The sequence below is a fragment of the Trachemys scripta genome, chromosome 11 (genome assembly GCF_013100865.1).
Source record: "Trachemys scripta elegans isolate TJP31775 chromosome 11, CAS_Tse_1.0, whole genome shotgun sequence".
NCBI classification, from domain to species: Eukaryota; Metazoa; Chordata; order Testudines; family Emydidae; genus Trachemys; species Trachemys scripta.
This window is the reverse complement of record NC_048308.1, coordinates 56363395-56378422: the sequence shown is the minus strand read 5'-3', so window position 1 is coordinate 56378422 and position 15028 is coordinate 56363395. Positions and strand designations below refer to the sequence as shown.

Here is a 15028-nt window from a genome sequence, read left to right as displayed (position 1 = left end):
TAACCTCTCTCCAAAGTTAATATTTTTGAAATCTTTTACTATATTTGTCCTGCTTTTGGAGTCTCAAGACGCAAGGCAACATGATTGCTATACAGTTGAGATCAGAATTAACCCCTTACATAATGCTATGTTGCAGAGAAGAGGCTGTATGTATTTTATAGTTCAGTGTTCCAACTTGCACATTGGCAGACATTTCACAGAATGGATAATTTAGTAAGTTTAAAATCTTGACCAAAGCAGCCACTGTAACAACATCCTTCACATCTTGTAATAAAATCCTTGAGTTGAAATATATAAACAAATGTTAAATCTGGCAGCAGCTCACAGCAAATTTTCTTTTACAACACACGTAGGATATTAAAGTGAGGTGTATCTCTTTTTAAAAAGGATTAGTTAAGAGCAATCAGCTTGTCTTCATATTCAAAAACAGTAAAAAATGGAAGACTTTTATATATACATCTATGAACTAAATCCATACAACAGAACAATTTAATTATTGTTGAAAACAGCATAAATGGAGAAAATATTAGAATTCTAAATTATTTAATGTGTGACAATGTTCTGTTGATATATAAATTGGGACATTAGGTGCTCTAATTATACAATGTATTCATAACATCAAATTAAAAAAATTAATCCAACTCTTGAAATCTTGTAATTTTCACTGAGTGACACTGTAACAGCCATTACAGTATTTGTTTCTATCTTGATGTTCTTCCACTTATTCACGAAAAGTTGTCAAAAACTGTGTAAAATAAAAGCCATTGTATTTTTTTATTACACCATCGTTGATGTGAACAGGAAACTATCACAATCTTTTTCTTGTGCTGCTTATAGCAGCCTACCAATCCCACTCTTCCTGAAAGACATTGGGGAAGATTTAAACTCTCTGTGCTTCTAAGGGAACAATTTATTTAGATATTTGTCTGCAAAATTTGTAACTCCCATGGGCCCACGCTAAGAGGAGCCCCTGGCACCCCACAGAGGTAATGTAAGGAGAATGGAAATCGATTCCTGTTCCCCTCTCCCAGCTGCTGACCTGCCCATAGCAGCCCTGCCAACACCTCACAAGGAGCTTCCTTAAACTCTCCATCTCCCAAAAAGTTAATGTTTTTTAACCCAACTCTCATTCACACAAAGATCCTTATCTCATTTGTGGTACTTTAAGCTTAAACGAGCTGAATTGTGTGTGTGTGTGTGAGCTGAATTGTGTGTGTGGGGGGGTGTTAAGGTATACTGCTGCTGACATTGGAGAATGCAGCAGCTGAGTTACAACTCATCTGCTGCTAAGCCAATCACTCTATGTAGATCAAGTGTCATTTTACAGTGAGCAAGACTAGCTCAAAGGCAGGAATTCAAGTATACTAACAAACTAACTGTTGAAATGAAGAACAGCCCTATGTCAGCAGTTAATAAGCTGTTTTTAGAAATTACACATGCTCCATAATCTAAGTTTGCATTAAAAAAAAAAGTCTTTAGCCATTTGTTTGCACAGATCACCTTAAAAGTATGAAGCAACTGTGATGTCAGCCTAAGTCGGCAGACAGCCTGGCCTTGGAGCAACACCTCTGAGGGCAGCGCCAATTCACTGTATGGAGTTATGGCTGAAGGCTAGTGTTAGTTAACTGTTGATCTGTTCACTATTTCACAGCTGATCAAAGCTTGCAAGAAAGGAGGGTGAAGGTATTGTGAAGAGCTGCACAATACGGTACAAGTAACTTCTTCTTTTGGAGTTTCAAGTTGGCAGAGCTTGAAAGCACCAATATTATTTTCCACACTAGTTCAATAGATGGTACATACCATCTCATGCAGATCTTGTTTTTCCATGAATCAAGTCAGGTTTAGATTTGGGAACATCATTGGAAAGTTTTATTTTTTTTCTCCAAGAAAAGATGACAAAGCCATAGAGACATGCTCTTGCCAATGAGAAATTTTAATAGGCATCTTTACACGTGCAACAAAAGCAGTAAGCTATTGTATAACATGTTTTAATTTAGAACTGTGTAAATAACTTTGAGAAGTTCTGCTATTCCATTTTCAGTGATGTCCTCCATTTTTCTTCGGAGGAAACAGTGCATACTCGACCCCAAGTGCTACCACAAAGGCTACGAATCCCCACTTGAAACCTTTGGTGAGAACGTCCAGAACAGTGGGAGGTTTTGCAAAGCCACCCATATATCTCCATGCCTCATTGCTAGGAAAAAACAAAACCGACAGATAGAACGAAGTTAGACGACCCATTCTGATTCCATATACCAACACAAATATATTTATATGCAAAAAGTTAAAAAACATATTCCAAAAAGCTATGCATTGAAAATGTAAGGTTTCCATAGTTAAAGCACTCAAATATCAGGAAATACTATGAAATTAACTATCCCCCCTTATGCATGTTTGTTATGCCAACCTTTAATTACCATATTACATGATCACATAAGACATCTTCAGTAACAAAATATTTTTTTCCTGCAACTTTAGCTATACATGTGTAGTGTCTTCTGTTACTGTGTCCTACTTACTTTCTGTATGCCGGAAAAACAGAACCCACAAGTCGTTTAAATACAAGATATGGAGTGAATGAAGCAAGTGCTCCTGTGCCACTTTTGAATGAGGCAGGTGTAATTATCATTATTTGTATTACCTTAATATCCAGGACCCATTGTGCTAGGTGCTGTACAAGCACAGAACGAAAAGACAATCCCTGACCCAAAGAGCTTACCATCTAATTGTAAAGCACTAGACATTTCCCTGCTTGAGTCTTACTGGTGAAATTAACACTCTCAGCATAGTTTGAATACTCCTTTCTGTACTGTTTAAAAAGACAGAATTTCTTTTTTTTCTATTTTTTTGTCTAAAGACCATAACATTCTGTCTTATGCAAGCCTTTACCTCACTGAGCATGTATGTGAACAACAGCTGTTACTACCACTTCAGTCATAAAGTACTTAGACTTATCAGATCCACATGAAATATTAAGTCCAACACAAATAATATAGTCTGTTCCAGAAACAAAGCTCTGAATTCCACTATCATATTTGCAGAGGACACAGAGACATAGCTAAGGAAAAAACAATCTACCAGAGGATAAGATTGAACCACTGTCACCGCACTTGATACTGATAGTTTTGATGAGAGTCTCAGCAGAATTGTCAAGGACTGAATGGTCTGTAGACACTCATCTACCCCCTTCTCCTGTGTAGGTGATCTCTCTAGCTCAGGGTTAAGGCACACTGGATGGGAGACTTGTTCTGTAGGTGCTAGTACTGTGTTCCTATGAAGTGGATAAAGAATTTCAGTCTTCAGGGCTGTAAATCTGTATTTGTTCATCAGGGCTAAATCTACATAGAAGCTGTATGTACATAAATTAGGCTACACTGGTCTTAGATTTCCCAGCCTTTTGACAGGTGCCAATACCAACTAAAAGAAAAAAGCCCAGAGGGGTTTTGCTACTTTAGCATTCTTACTACAAGATATTCTTCAGAAGGACAACTTTAATAAATGTAGTAAACAGATCTTGATACTTCTATCATGTCTTCACTAAAGAGATTGCTATGAAACTAGTACTAGAGGCTTGTCTCAGTGTGGGATTTAAGCATTATTTTATACATAATGCTGCATTAGGCAAAGATATGCAGGAGAGATCCAATACTTTAATCTACTAAGAGATTTTGCACTTTCTCCCTTAGTCAATATTCAACAAATCCAGTAAACAACTCTTTTTTTCCCCCCAACGCAAACCAATGTTCTGAGAAACACAGCAATTTTTAACCTAGGAAAGGGAATAAATAGCATGAGTTTTTCTCAGCCCTACACAGTATTTTGGAGCAGTTTCAGAGCAATATGCTTAGGAAACATGTGCAGGAGAGGGTGTGGGATTAATTTACTGGCTATTTATGCAGCACTTGGGAAGAATGTGTTGGAGTATGGCCATTTTCTTGGAGTAGTAAACCGGACTCCTGCAGAAAAGAGAAATATTATTGTGCTCCAGATAAAATTAACTATTTAACTAGAGTGAATTTTATAAGCTTGAACTCACAAGAAATAGAAGCAAGAATAAAAAACTGAATGTCGGAGACTTAGAAAGTAGGGTTCAGAGACAGCTGATAACCGTAGATAGTTAATATCTGGTAAAACAACTCCAGGTAACATTAAAAGATAGTAATTAACATAAAGTTAGAGACTATGTAATACTCTTACACTATCTCCTGAACAAATAAAAGGAAATAAAGGATTACTCAATCCATCCCAAACCCACCCCCAATAGGTCATAATAAGAGGTGATAAAGCAATATCCATCCAACAGCTTGCTTTAAAACACATGGTAAAAACTGCATAAGAGTACTGGAGGAAGCAGGTACAACGATTTCCCTGTCGGACCATGGAATAGCTAATGTAGGGCTTTTGTCTTCCTGTAGAATGGGACAATGGAGCATGAAGCATGCCACTTTTCATTCCCGAAGGCTGAAGAATGGTAAAGGAGAATGTTATATATTTCTCCCCATTGTGACTCAGGTCAAAGCCCTGTCTCTACAGCTATCTAAACAATGCAGAATAGCTCTAGGGAGTAAGATACCTCCTCAGTTCAAGGGACTAAGATCAGGTCTTCCATGACTTGATTCACCTTAACAGTTTTCTATATGATTTCATGAACTGTTTAGCAAACATAGAACAAAGTAGACTGAAACCCCAAGCCATCTGCTACTACAGTTCAAAACTTCAATTAAAGGCCCCAATTCAGCAAAACATTCTTGTCTATAAGCACACAAGTAATCCTGTTCCTATTCAGCAAAGCATTTAAGCACATACTGTACTGAAGTTCCATTGAAATCAATGAGATTTGGTATCATAGACTATCAGGGTTAGAAGGGACCTCATGAGACCATGCTTAAGTGCTTTGCTGAATAGGGACAGGATTACTCACATGCTTAAATTCAAGCATTGCTTCAATGCCTTGCTGAACCAAGGCCAAGATCATGGAACCCCCCCAACTTAAGTATTTGTGGGATAGCTCAGGCTAAAGGTAAACAGTGTGCTCACCTCTCCATTCTGCAGAACAAAATCTGAAAAGACTTGTCTTCATCTCATCATAAAACATCACAAAGTATGGCTGAACTTTACCCTCAGAGCTTCCTCACATTGTAATGCAATACTAGTAATCTCTACACAAAAAATGAACGTCAACCACATTTTTTATGTGATAACTGATGCAGTCTAGGTGTTTTTCCAGCTTTTTTGCTAAAAGGAACCATCCACAATGACTACATCACAAGGTTACAGGAAGTGCACGAGCATGTATCTATAGATCTGAATGATGTATTCTCTCACTTACCGAAGCCATGGATCTCTAAGACCCCGCCTAGCCAGTCTTTCTTGGACATCCTGTAGCGGAGTACCCTCTATCTTCCATTGTTTATAGTCAGGGAGTTCCATTTTCCCATGACGATGTTCATGTTCATGCCCCATGTCTGCAGGAAAAGGTTAATAAAAAGGCCCTGCTCTTTCAAGGTGCACAATTTACTATTGTTTAAACTTCCTAAGATTGACGTTCTCTTTCAGAAATTGGGGAGGAGAGGGAGAGTGATTTCTAACACCACCGTACCGCACTGAGGCAGTGTTGTAAACAGTAATCTTCAGAATAAAAAGAGATGTTTTATTAATAGTTCTAATAATAATAATGCAGAGATCCTTCACGCTGTGATTAGCTATGCTATACTAGTTTTGGTAAATCATTTCTGATTAGCAGCACTTGTCCAATTTGCCTGGGGTGCTAACTGTTCAGTTCACTTAACTCCAGTGACAGCTAGTGTACCAAAAGGCAACATCCTTCTCTGATAATCATTGTAAGGGAATTTATTAACGCTAGCATTATCTTCTTTACAGAACAATGTTAGTTTCTACTCAAAGATACTACCACTATGTAGATTTTCAGATACTCAGCTGAACACATTAAAGACGTTGCCCAGGGAGTTGGGAAGGATTTACATATGATTTAAATATATAAAAGCAAACACTGCAAGACACTGGAGATGACAGTTTATCCAAATTTGGTATTATAATGTCATTGTGATCCTTTCACAGATGCTAATGTGTTTTCAAAACCACTGTCTAGTATAAACATTTCTAACATTTTTGACTGAAATATTTCATGTTGGAAATCTTTTTACCATTTAGGAAATGACATTACCATTTTTTCTGAGCACTGATCATTACATCTCCTTATTTGAATAATTTAAATTTTAAAATAGTCTTGTGGCTTCAAAAAATCTCATACTGGATGATGGGAGACACTATTTACCATTTTAGGAGACACTCTTTTAATACTCTAATGTAATGCTACTATGGCTTAGTTCTGCATAAACTGTACCCTAATAAACCTGGTTAGTCACAACTCCTTTCAAATTGTGCGTTAAAATACTTGGAACCCAAAAGGGGGCGGAAAGGGGAAGAGAGAGTTTGTGTACATGCTTGCACATGCCTCTCTCTCTTGTTTTCACCAGAAATTCCATCTCCACCGGAGAAACTTCCTAACAAAAGTACAATTAAAATCCAATGTTTCTGCAAAGTTTTGTTTTTGACAAATCAGCATCTTCCAACGAAAAGTGTTCTGTTAAAGAATTCCCAACCAGCTCTACTTATTATATAGTACATGCAACTTAAATGAATATTTTGAAACTTAACTATTTATTTTGAGAGACAAGGTGTACATTTCAGAATGCATGAAACATTGTACTCTGTTCTCAATTGTCTTACTGTACACAGCTACAGCCATATTTAGAAGTATGTCAAAGAATCTATTTTTTTTAAATTGGTATGTACTGCAATTTGTATGCCAGTTAGGACAGCCTGTATGTTGCTTTCTTAAAAGATCGCCTCTCTCTCTGAGCAATATTGTTACCACAGACATCAGCAAAGGTATACGTGAGCCCCTCATATTTGGATCTCACTCTCCTTCTTTGGGCTGAAATAACTCAAGTTTGTTGACCATTGTGGTATGTTGCAAACTTCATTTTTTTAAACTCAAACTTTTGGGAAAGTGAAGTTCGACAGCTGGTATCTGGGGAGGGGGGAGTACTTTAATCTTTTTGCACTAAGGGGTTAGTCTATTATCTCAAATACATGGTGGGAATCAGACACATTATTCTCTATTTTAAAGAAACATCAAAGATGTCCAGAGCATGAGACAGCTTTTTTTTATGTATTATAAACCAAAAATAAATAATAAATGACATCTTGTTCTTAATGAATTTGATCAGACTAAGCAGACTCAATGTAATCAAACTATGAAAGTGTTTAAGCCCTAACTTAAGTCACAGATTTTTAAGGCTAGAAGGAACCATTTTGATCATCTAGTTTAAATTCCTCCATATGACCAGCCTGCTCTCCACGGCCCATGGCAAGTGGACAGCAGACCAGTTTGGAAATCACCAAGTTAGATAAATTAACATCACTAATCATGTTAATATTTATTAACAACATTTTAAAATTATTCAACTCACATGGTGCCTACAAAAACAGTGTTTCTGTCAATCTAATGAGGGACATTGGCTCTCCAAACCCATATTCTAATTAACTGTTTGGACTAGATAGTGTCAACAGCTGAGTGCCAACCCCCAATGGAGTTGATTTGGCTCCTCATGACTGAAAAACAAAAAGAAAGACCACAGGGCCAGATCCTTAGCGGATATAAGATTGCATAGCTCTGCTGAAGTCAACGGAGCAACCCCAGGGCTGGCACCTGCCATGGCACTCGGGACCGCCACCCGCGTAGACCCTTCCCCCGACTCCGTGTAGGCCCCCAATGGCAACACCAATGGCCCATAAACAAGCAGAGGACAAGCTGGTGAGGAAGGAGACAAAGGTAGCTCGGGGATTGCTAGGAGCAGGCTGGACATGCACCTGCCGGGGTGGCCTAGGTAATACGTGGCCCCGCCAGGAGCGCAGGGGACTGGGTGACCTCTCAAGTCTCGAGGTTTCTTCCAGGCCTACGAGTCTGTGCCCCAGCAGCGGGGGGGGGGGGGGGGGTTAGGTAACGCAGGATGCCCTTGCCCAGGGACGGGGGAACCAGCACCGCTGCCTCCCCCATAGCGCCTGGGCCCCCCGCCGCCGGACCTCCCGCTACCTGGCCGCTCCGTCACCCCGCTCAGTCCAGACGCACCAGCCCCGGAAGCGGAAGTCGCCGTCTCGGACTAGCTCCGACAGGGGACGTCGCCGGGCGCGCAGGTTCCGGGAGCTTTTCCTGCCCCGCTCCCGGGCGCGCCGAGCCGACGCTGAGGCCCCGCCCCGTTTCGTCGGAGCCGCAGCCGCCGCTCTCGGAGGCGAGTCCCGGGTTCCCAGCCCCGGTGCCACGAGGCCCTGGGCGGGAGCAGGAGTGGGGGGAGAGGCGGAAATAGCCAATGAGCGCGGCGCTTGTTGGGGGAGGGAGCGGCCCAATGGCCGGGGGCGTTGTTGCGCTGCAGGGCTGGCCGCAGAGGAGGCAGGAAGGGGACGGGGAGAGGGGGCGGCAGGTACCGGGGGCAGCGGGCGGGGAGAGGGGGCGGCCGCTGCGCTCCTCGCTGTAGCCGTGGGGCGGGGCCGGCAGAGGTCAGACCTTGACCCTCCCGGGGCGCGGCAGTCAGCCCTCCGCCAGGGGGTGCCGGGCTCCGGGCCCCTCTGCCGGGCCCCCATTGTCCGCACAGGTGTGAGAGCAGCTGAGACCCCGGCACCCCACGGGCTGCGGGGCCCCCGTGCTGGTACCTGCCACGGCACCCGGGACCGCCACCCGCGTAGACCCTTCCCCCGACTCCGTGTAGACCCCTCCCCGTGGCACTCGGGGACCCCTTCCCCTGCCCCACATAGATCTGTTCCCCTGGCTGGCACTCGGGGACCCCTTCACTTGCCCCTCATAGATCTGTTCCCCTGGCTGGCACTCGGGGATCCCTGCCCCACATAGATCTGTTCTCCTGGCACTCGGGACCCCTTCCCTTGCCCCGCATAGACCTGTTCCCTGCCCCGCATAGACCCCCTTCCCCATGGCACTCGGAGACCTTCCTCCTTACAGACACTTTTCTCCTCTGGAGCTCTCTTACTGACATCACAGTCCCCGAAAGAGACAGGGATCTAGATCAGGAACCCTGCTACCAAGACACGCAGCAATAGTTGCGAGAAAAGCATAGAATTTGGCAGGACAAGTCCACAAGCCTAATGATAGAGATGTTTCTGTATCTACTGGTTATGTAACCTCTCTGTTATACACACTGACACTCTCCTACAGAAAAAGCGATACAGAGTGGGAAGGAGGTCTGCACCATACAGATCTCTATGGAGATACCCTCTTCATGCACACACTATACACACGCACATATAGTCAGAGAGAAAAACATATGGTAATTGTGCTGGTACTCAAATCTAGAGAGAGAACAGGTTTTTCTTAAGTGATAGATTGGATTACTGGGTCTCAATATACCATCAAATATTTGTTTTCTCAGGAAGAGTTGGGAAACGTTGTGGAATTCTGGAATCTACAGTAAAAGGTAAGTGGAAGTTTGGCATTTCTTTGGGCAGAGATTCTCTAATGTAATTACTGTTTTATTCCCTTAGCTGATTGCCACTAGGGAATGTGTGAAGAGAACGATTAACAGGGACTGTAGTAAGAACACTCATAATGGCAACCTTTGTGTGCCATTTTCAAGAGTTAATTATATTTGCCCCTGGTTAGTGCAAATTGTTTTTCCCTTCATGATTGAGTGTGTAGTCCTTGCTTTTTGTTCTAATCTGAGCAATAACTGGTAAACAGTGTAATCATTACTTAATTGTAGATTTTGCTATAATGCCATTTTTTGGGGCAGTGTACACATGTTGAAATGATTTACCACAGTTTGCTTTGTATGGGCATAAGCCTGGGTTTGTAGCATGATACCGACCAATTTTAAAATGGGTTTACTTAGAAGAATCTTCTGTTAGTATGTAAATATTTTATTTCTTTTGGGATTTCAAATTTTGCTTTTGTTATTAAGATGCTCAAATAGAGGGTGAAGACTGGAGTTTTAGTAGGAATTCCACTATCATATTATTAATAGTGAAACTGTTCTGGGTAGAAAGCCAACGGATTAATCTAGACTGTCTCTACCTGGTTTCAGAGGTTAATATTTTTCACTGATATAAGATCTGTAAGATCCAGGGCTGCCTCTTTTGTACTGTGGATACAGTGTCAGAGCTGGGAGAGGCAAACATGTTTGCTTTCTTTGGTTGGGTTTTTCATAGCTTGGAAAGTGAAGGTTTTGAGTACATAAGGAGAGCTTCATTTATCTCTACCTGTGAAATGCTTCCCTTCCTATTGTGGCTAGTGAATGTTGTTGGGGACTTGCCTGAGGTTCGTTACTGCTGAAGATTGATGTTTTCCTCGGGGAGTTAAAGTTGCAGGTGATCTTTAACCATATTGTATTCCAGCCTTGTTTTTAATCTTCCCTTTGAGGGGGAAGTTATGATGAGCTTCTGATTCCTTGGAACTTTTTTGATTCTGCATTCATGGAGTTCTGCATGCTTAAAAAAATACTAACTCCTGAATTGTATAAACTGTTCAACTGTTTCTTATATGCTCTGGAAATAACTATTAAGTAGTGATAATCATTTTCTGAAAACAAAATTAATTATTTGGAGAATAAGTGTATTATCTGTTATAAAGGTACAAGAACATGTATAACTAGGATTCTGAACTTGAAAAACAGTTTAGCAGATTTTAATATAAAGACACCATTCTGTGTGGGAGAACAGCACTTTTATGTAAGTAGAATGTTGTTAGGCAGCACAACCATACCATATGAAATTCTTATCTGAATAGAACTATAGTAGCAGTCTGTGGAGCAGAAAATGAAGAAACCTTGAACAGAGCCCATGCACAATAATCATAGATAATTTATAAACTTTCTACATTCTTGTAAGACATGCTCTGGTTTATCTACCACAACAAAAGGTTAATGTCTTATAAGAAAACTTCTTGTGCTGCAATTAGCATTCTTCTGCCAGCTTTGTGCTCTTGTGTCAGACCTAATGCATTTGAGTGCAAGGTTTCTTTTTTCTGTTCAGTGGGAGCAGACAGAGAAGACAGAGATGGTATATTGGAAATGCTTTCTTTGGCACACACTGTTCTCAAATTTTGTGTACAGCTATTGTATAATAAGAACAAATACTTCACTTGCACCACAGCTCAGAGGTAATAAATATGCAGCTAGAAGGATATAATTGCCCAAGAAATGATGCAGCCACTTTCAAACTCAAATACAATATCACATTCTTTGCTTTATGCCCATCTAATGTAATCAGGGCCCCATGTACTCTGTACAACGCTTGAACTGAATTCCCCTTCAATGTCAGTTTATTCTCCTGCCATGAAATATCCTTCATTCCTAACCCAGCTCTCCCAAAAAACCTCTGGCTCATATTTGAAAATACTAATAGATGTAAAATTCACCAACAATTATTTTCATTAAGGGATTTTTTTTTCTGTAGTCTCTAGGCTGCCTAAGTCGACTCACTGGCACAGAACTGCATTTCCCCCCCCATGTTTACCATGAAAGTAGGAATTTAGTTTCAGTAACCCCTTTCCCTGGTCCTTGCTGCTCTAGTCTCCAGGCAGCCCTGTTTGCCACCTATGCTTCTAGTTTCCCCTCATTCTTTGGCTGCAAGCTGCCCTCCAGATCTGGTTCCCTGACTCCTTGTTACATGGGTCCGTAGAAGAATACAGAGAGCTCACACTGTAATCCAGTACTCCCTTTTTGGTAGCTGCAAAACTCTCCCAGAAGAGCAGGGATACAGAAAAGAAAATGTCAGGGATTGGCTGCTGCAAAATGGTGAATGCTTAAAAATCCTGAATTCTGTGGCGTCCTAGGAGAATGCCAAATTCTGTAGATGAAGAATAGGTTCATATTTGGAAGGTATCTTCAAAACTATTATTTTTTAAAACCAGGTTTCTATTTATTAAAATGAAAATTCTGCAGAAGTTGATGGCATTTACGCAGGAAAGCTTTCTAATTGTCCCGGGTGAGAGTCCACTGGATTTTAGTGGACTAAAATAAGTAGACTTTGTGATGGAAATACCTTAGGTTAACTTATCATAAGTTAAAGATTGATTATTTTTTAATGGTGAAAATGTATCCAATATAATTTCTTACAGATTTTACCTGCTAATTAAATGTTAAGTATTTGTATGTACAGAGGACTGTTCTTTTATGGGATGTATCAGTTACACTGGTATAATTTAGCCATATGTTATAGATGCATAACTAACACTGCAGCAAGATATGGAGACTCATGACCAATTAGTTGAAATAACTGTAAGAAAGTGGGAGGAGTTCTTCTAAACAAATGTCTCTTTGGGTGAGGGTTGGAACAGACAAGTCACCAAATGTCCCAGTGTGTGCTATCAAAGTAGGACACACACTTAGTATCACTACTCAAGTATTTTGTTTATTTCTATCTTAGATTTAGTAAAAGCCAAGGTGGGAGGTTTTAAAAAACTGGCATCTGCCAGCTTTTAGGGCTCTCCTTATTTGCTTTGAATCCTTGGACCCTCCTGTTAAATGACATACTTGGGCTAGCCAGTATTTTAAAAATACTTGATTCTGGGAATATACTTGTATAACTCCTGTGTATCAAGATGAGACTGTGATTCTCAAATGGCTACTTAGATACAGATTCAGTGCAATATTGGCTTACTTCATCCTGTTCAGGGAAAAGATTTTCTAACTAAATTGGAAAAGGTGTTCAAGTCCCTTTTTAATTAGTTATTAAAACAATATTAAGTCTAGCAGACCTAAAATTAGCCTACCAGCCAACTTAGTTTTGGTGTGTGGGTCTTTACATGACCAGGTATATGAATGTCACTGCATCTCTACAATCTGCCTGCTGTGTTCTGGTGAGCAGCAGAATATTGAGAAACACAAAAATCTTGCTCTTCAAGATCTGTGTATACAATCTATATTGGGAGTCATGGATTTCCAGTCCCTTAGTTGGGACATCTGTAATTTTGGGAACCATGGGTTTGTCAGACGCCTGACCTAACGTGAGTTATTCCTGCAGGGAATGAAATGAAAAAGCATCGCGCTACTCATATGTCAGATGTTTGCAGTGTTCGCAATCAATTGTTTTAATTACAGGGGAAACATCTGTGTACAGCTTCTATGTTTATGCCATGGGGCAAAGGGTAGTGGACGCTAATAATATATACTCGCACTACTGCAAAGGTTATGTTAACTGTATTACCGTGTGTGTGTCTTTTTAGCTTGAAATGTTTTGTTTTGTATGCTGGTTTATATGGCAAGTCATTCCTTCCTCTAGGAGAGAGTCTGTGCAAGGAACTGTATATTGCAGATGAGATTCATAACTCTATTTTTAAATAGATTAGTTGGTTGATGCTGATAGTGATTCTTTTTTGTGCAGTTTATCACACATTGAATGTGTAGGATAAAGAAGGCCTCTACCCAGATGTTTGAGTGCCTCTGAGGATTCTTGTGTTGAAACATGGAGAATGACAGGTAGTGTTCTTTACTTGTATTAGATGTGGTGTGGTTCTAGTAGTAGTAATACCTTGTACTACTAGAACCTTGAGGTTTTTAAGGTCAGGCTTGACAAAGCCCTGGCTGGGATGATTTAGTTGTAGATTGGTCCTGTTTTGAGCAGGGGGTTGGACTAGGTGACCTCCTAAGGTCCCTTCCAACCCTGATATTCTATGATTGTACTTAGTCAGCTAAGGATCTCAAAGCACTTTATAAAGGTAGGTAAGTATATCCCAGTCTTACAGATTAGGAATTCAGATATAGAGGTACTAAGTGTTTTGCTCAAGGTCATACATTGGTTTATTGGAGATGTGGGCAAAAGAAATGAGGGGTGAAATCATGGCTCCATTGAAGTCAGTTGATTGTTTTTACCATTGATTTCATTGAAATCGGTATTTCACACTAGGTCTTCAAGCTCCTGTTCTAACCACTAGACATATTGCCTTGCTGAAAGTACCTGAAAGTAAACTTCAGCAGGTGTCAATAATAAATGCTTTTTGTTCCATAGCCCTGACATGTTATGTGTTGTAGAGCCGTAGTAGTACAAGCAGTTGCCCAATATAGCATTTATTTTGTTATGGGAGAAAAATGTTTTTCCAAACTCTAATGTTATAATAAAACTTCTCTAGGAACAACAACGGGATAAATGAATCCTTGGTGACACTCCATGTACTTCACTGGAGTTACACCAGGAATGATTTTAAATCAGTGAGTCTATTAAACAAAATAATGTGTCCCTCAGTGTAGAAATTGTAAGGAAAACTAACAAAGCACCAACATAATAAAAGCCTGAATCCTTCAATTGGTTGTAACTGGAAAATTCAACAATTTTATCCTTTTTAGACTGTTATTCTGTTGGTCCAGAAGCTGGTCAAAGGGGAGCAGGGGGAATTTAGATCCACAGTAGAAAATGACCAGTTTCCTCTGCTTTTTCAGTCTTTTATTCTTGTTTCTTCATAGCTAGGAATCAGTTTTGTTCAAAATTCTTGGGCTGTAGCAGGTTTCTTCTAAATGCTTAATTAGTATGGCTATTGTGTTCAATCCTTAAGATGTTGACCAAACTCTAACCGCTGTTTGATGGTAACTGACCTGTTTCAGTGTGGTGGGTAGATTGTGGAAGTTTCTAATGTTTTTATTGTCAAGTTCCTGGAGAGTAACTTTTCATGGTAAAGCGCTGTTCTAGAACAGACCACAACGTAAGATGCCTTCAGTAGCATGCTTTGTAGGAGCTGCTCTCTTGTCTTGATTTGTATTTCCATAGATAACAGTTTATAAAAATCTTTGAAACCATCAAGCTCTTTAAGTGCTGTCATGTCTGCTCCTTGTTACTTAATCTAAAATAGAGTGCAGCAAGGATTAAAAGGAATCTTGAAAGTGTATAAGGTGATTTGAGGAATGAAAGGAATAGATTGAGCTAATGTTTTTAGTTCAGCATTCATCAATTGTTTCTGCACTGTTTAATTTCATGAGTATTCTGTGACAGCAACATTTACTGCTGT

The 15028-nt window shown here is 40.3% G+C and overlaps 2 protein-coding genes across 6 annotated transcripts in view; one reads left to right on the top strand and one right to left on the bottom strand.

Moving 5' to 3' along the window:
* Positions 1–1912: 1912 nt before the first annotated feature.
* Positions 1913–8366, bottom strand: NDUFB3 (NADH:ubiquinone oxidoreductase subunit B3). 3 transcript variants are annotated; one of them, XM_034786177.1, is made up of 3 exons: positions 8156–8366; positions 5330–5465; positions 1913–2194 (listed from the first exon to the last, which is right to left on the bottom strand). In XM_034786177.1, exons 2-3 carry the CDS (start codon positions 5461–5463, stop codon positions 2038–2040), a joined length of 291 nt encoding a protein of 96 aa, XP_034642068.1. In that variant the 5' UTR covers positions 5464–5465; positions 8156–8366; the 3' UTR covers positions 1913–2037. The 3 variants fall into 3 exon arrangements, with proteins under 3 accessions (XP_034642068.1, XP_034642066.1, XP_034642069.1); XM_034786175.1 differs by having other exon boundaries at positions 8120–8359; XM_034786178.1 differs by lacking the exon at positions 8156–8366 and adding an exon at positions 7497–7800.
* A 20-nt stretch (positions 8367–8386) lies between these two features.
* Positions 8387–15028, top strand: part of FAM126B (family with sequence similarity 126 member B) — a 95963-nt gene continuing 89321 nt past the window's right edge. Inside the window, exons 1-2 of one of the 3 annotated variants that reach the window (XM_034786172.1) lie at positions 8387–8504; positions 9465–9509. The gene's annotated coding sequence lies outside the window, so the exon portion shown is untranslated. Of the gene's footprint in view, positions 8505–8575; positions 9510–15028 lie in introns of those variants that run through there. The other 2 variants (XM_034786173.1, XM_034786174.1) reach the window with 2 other exon arrangements.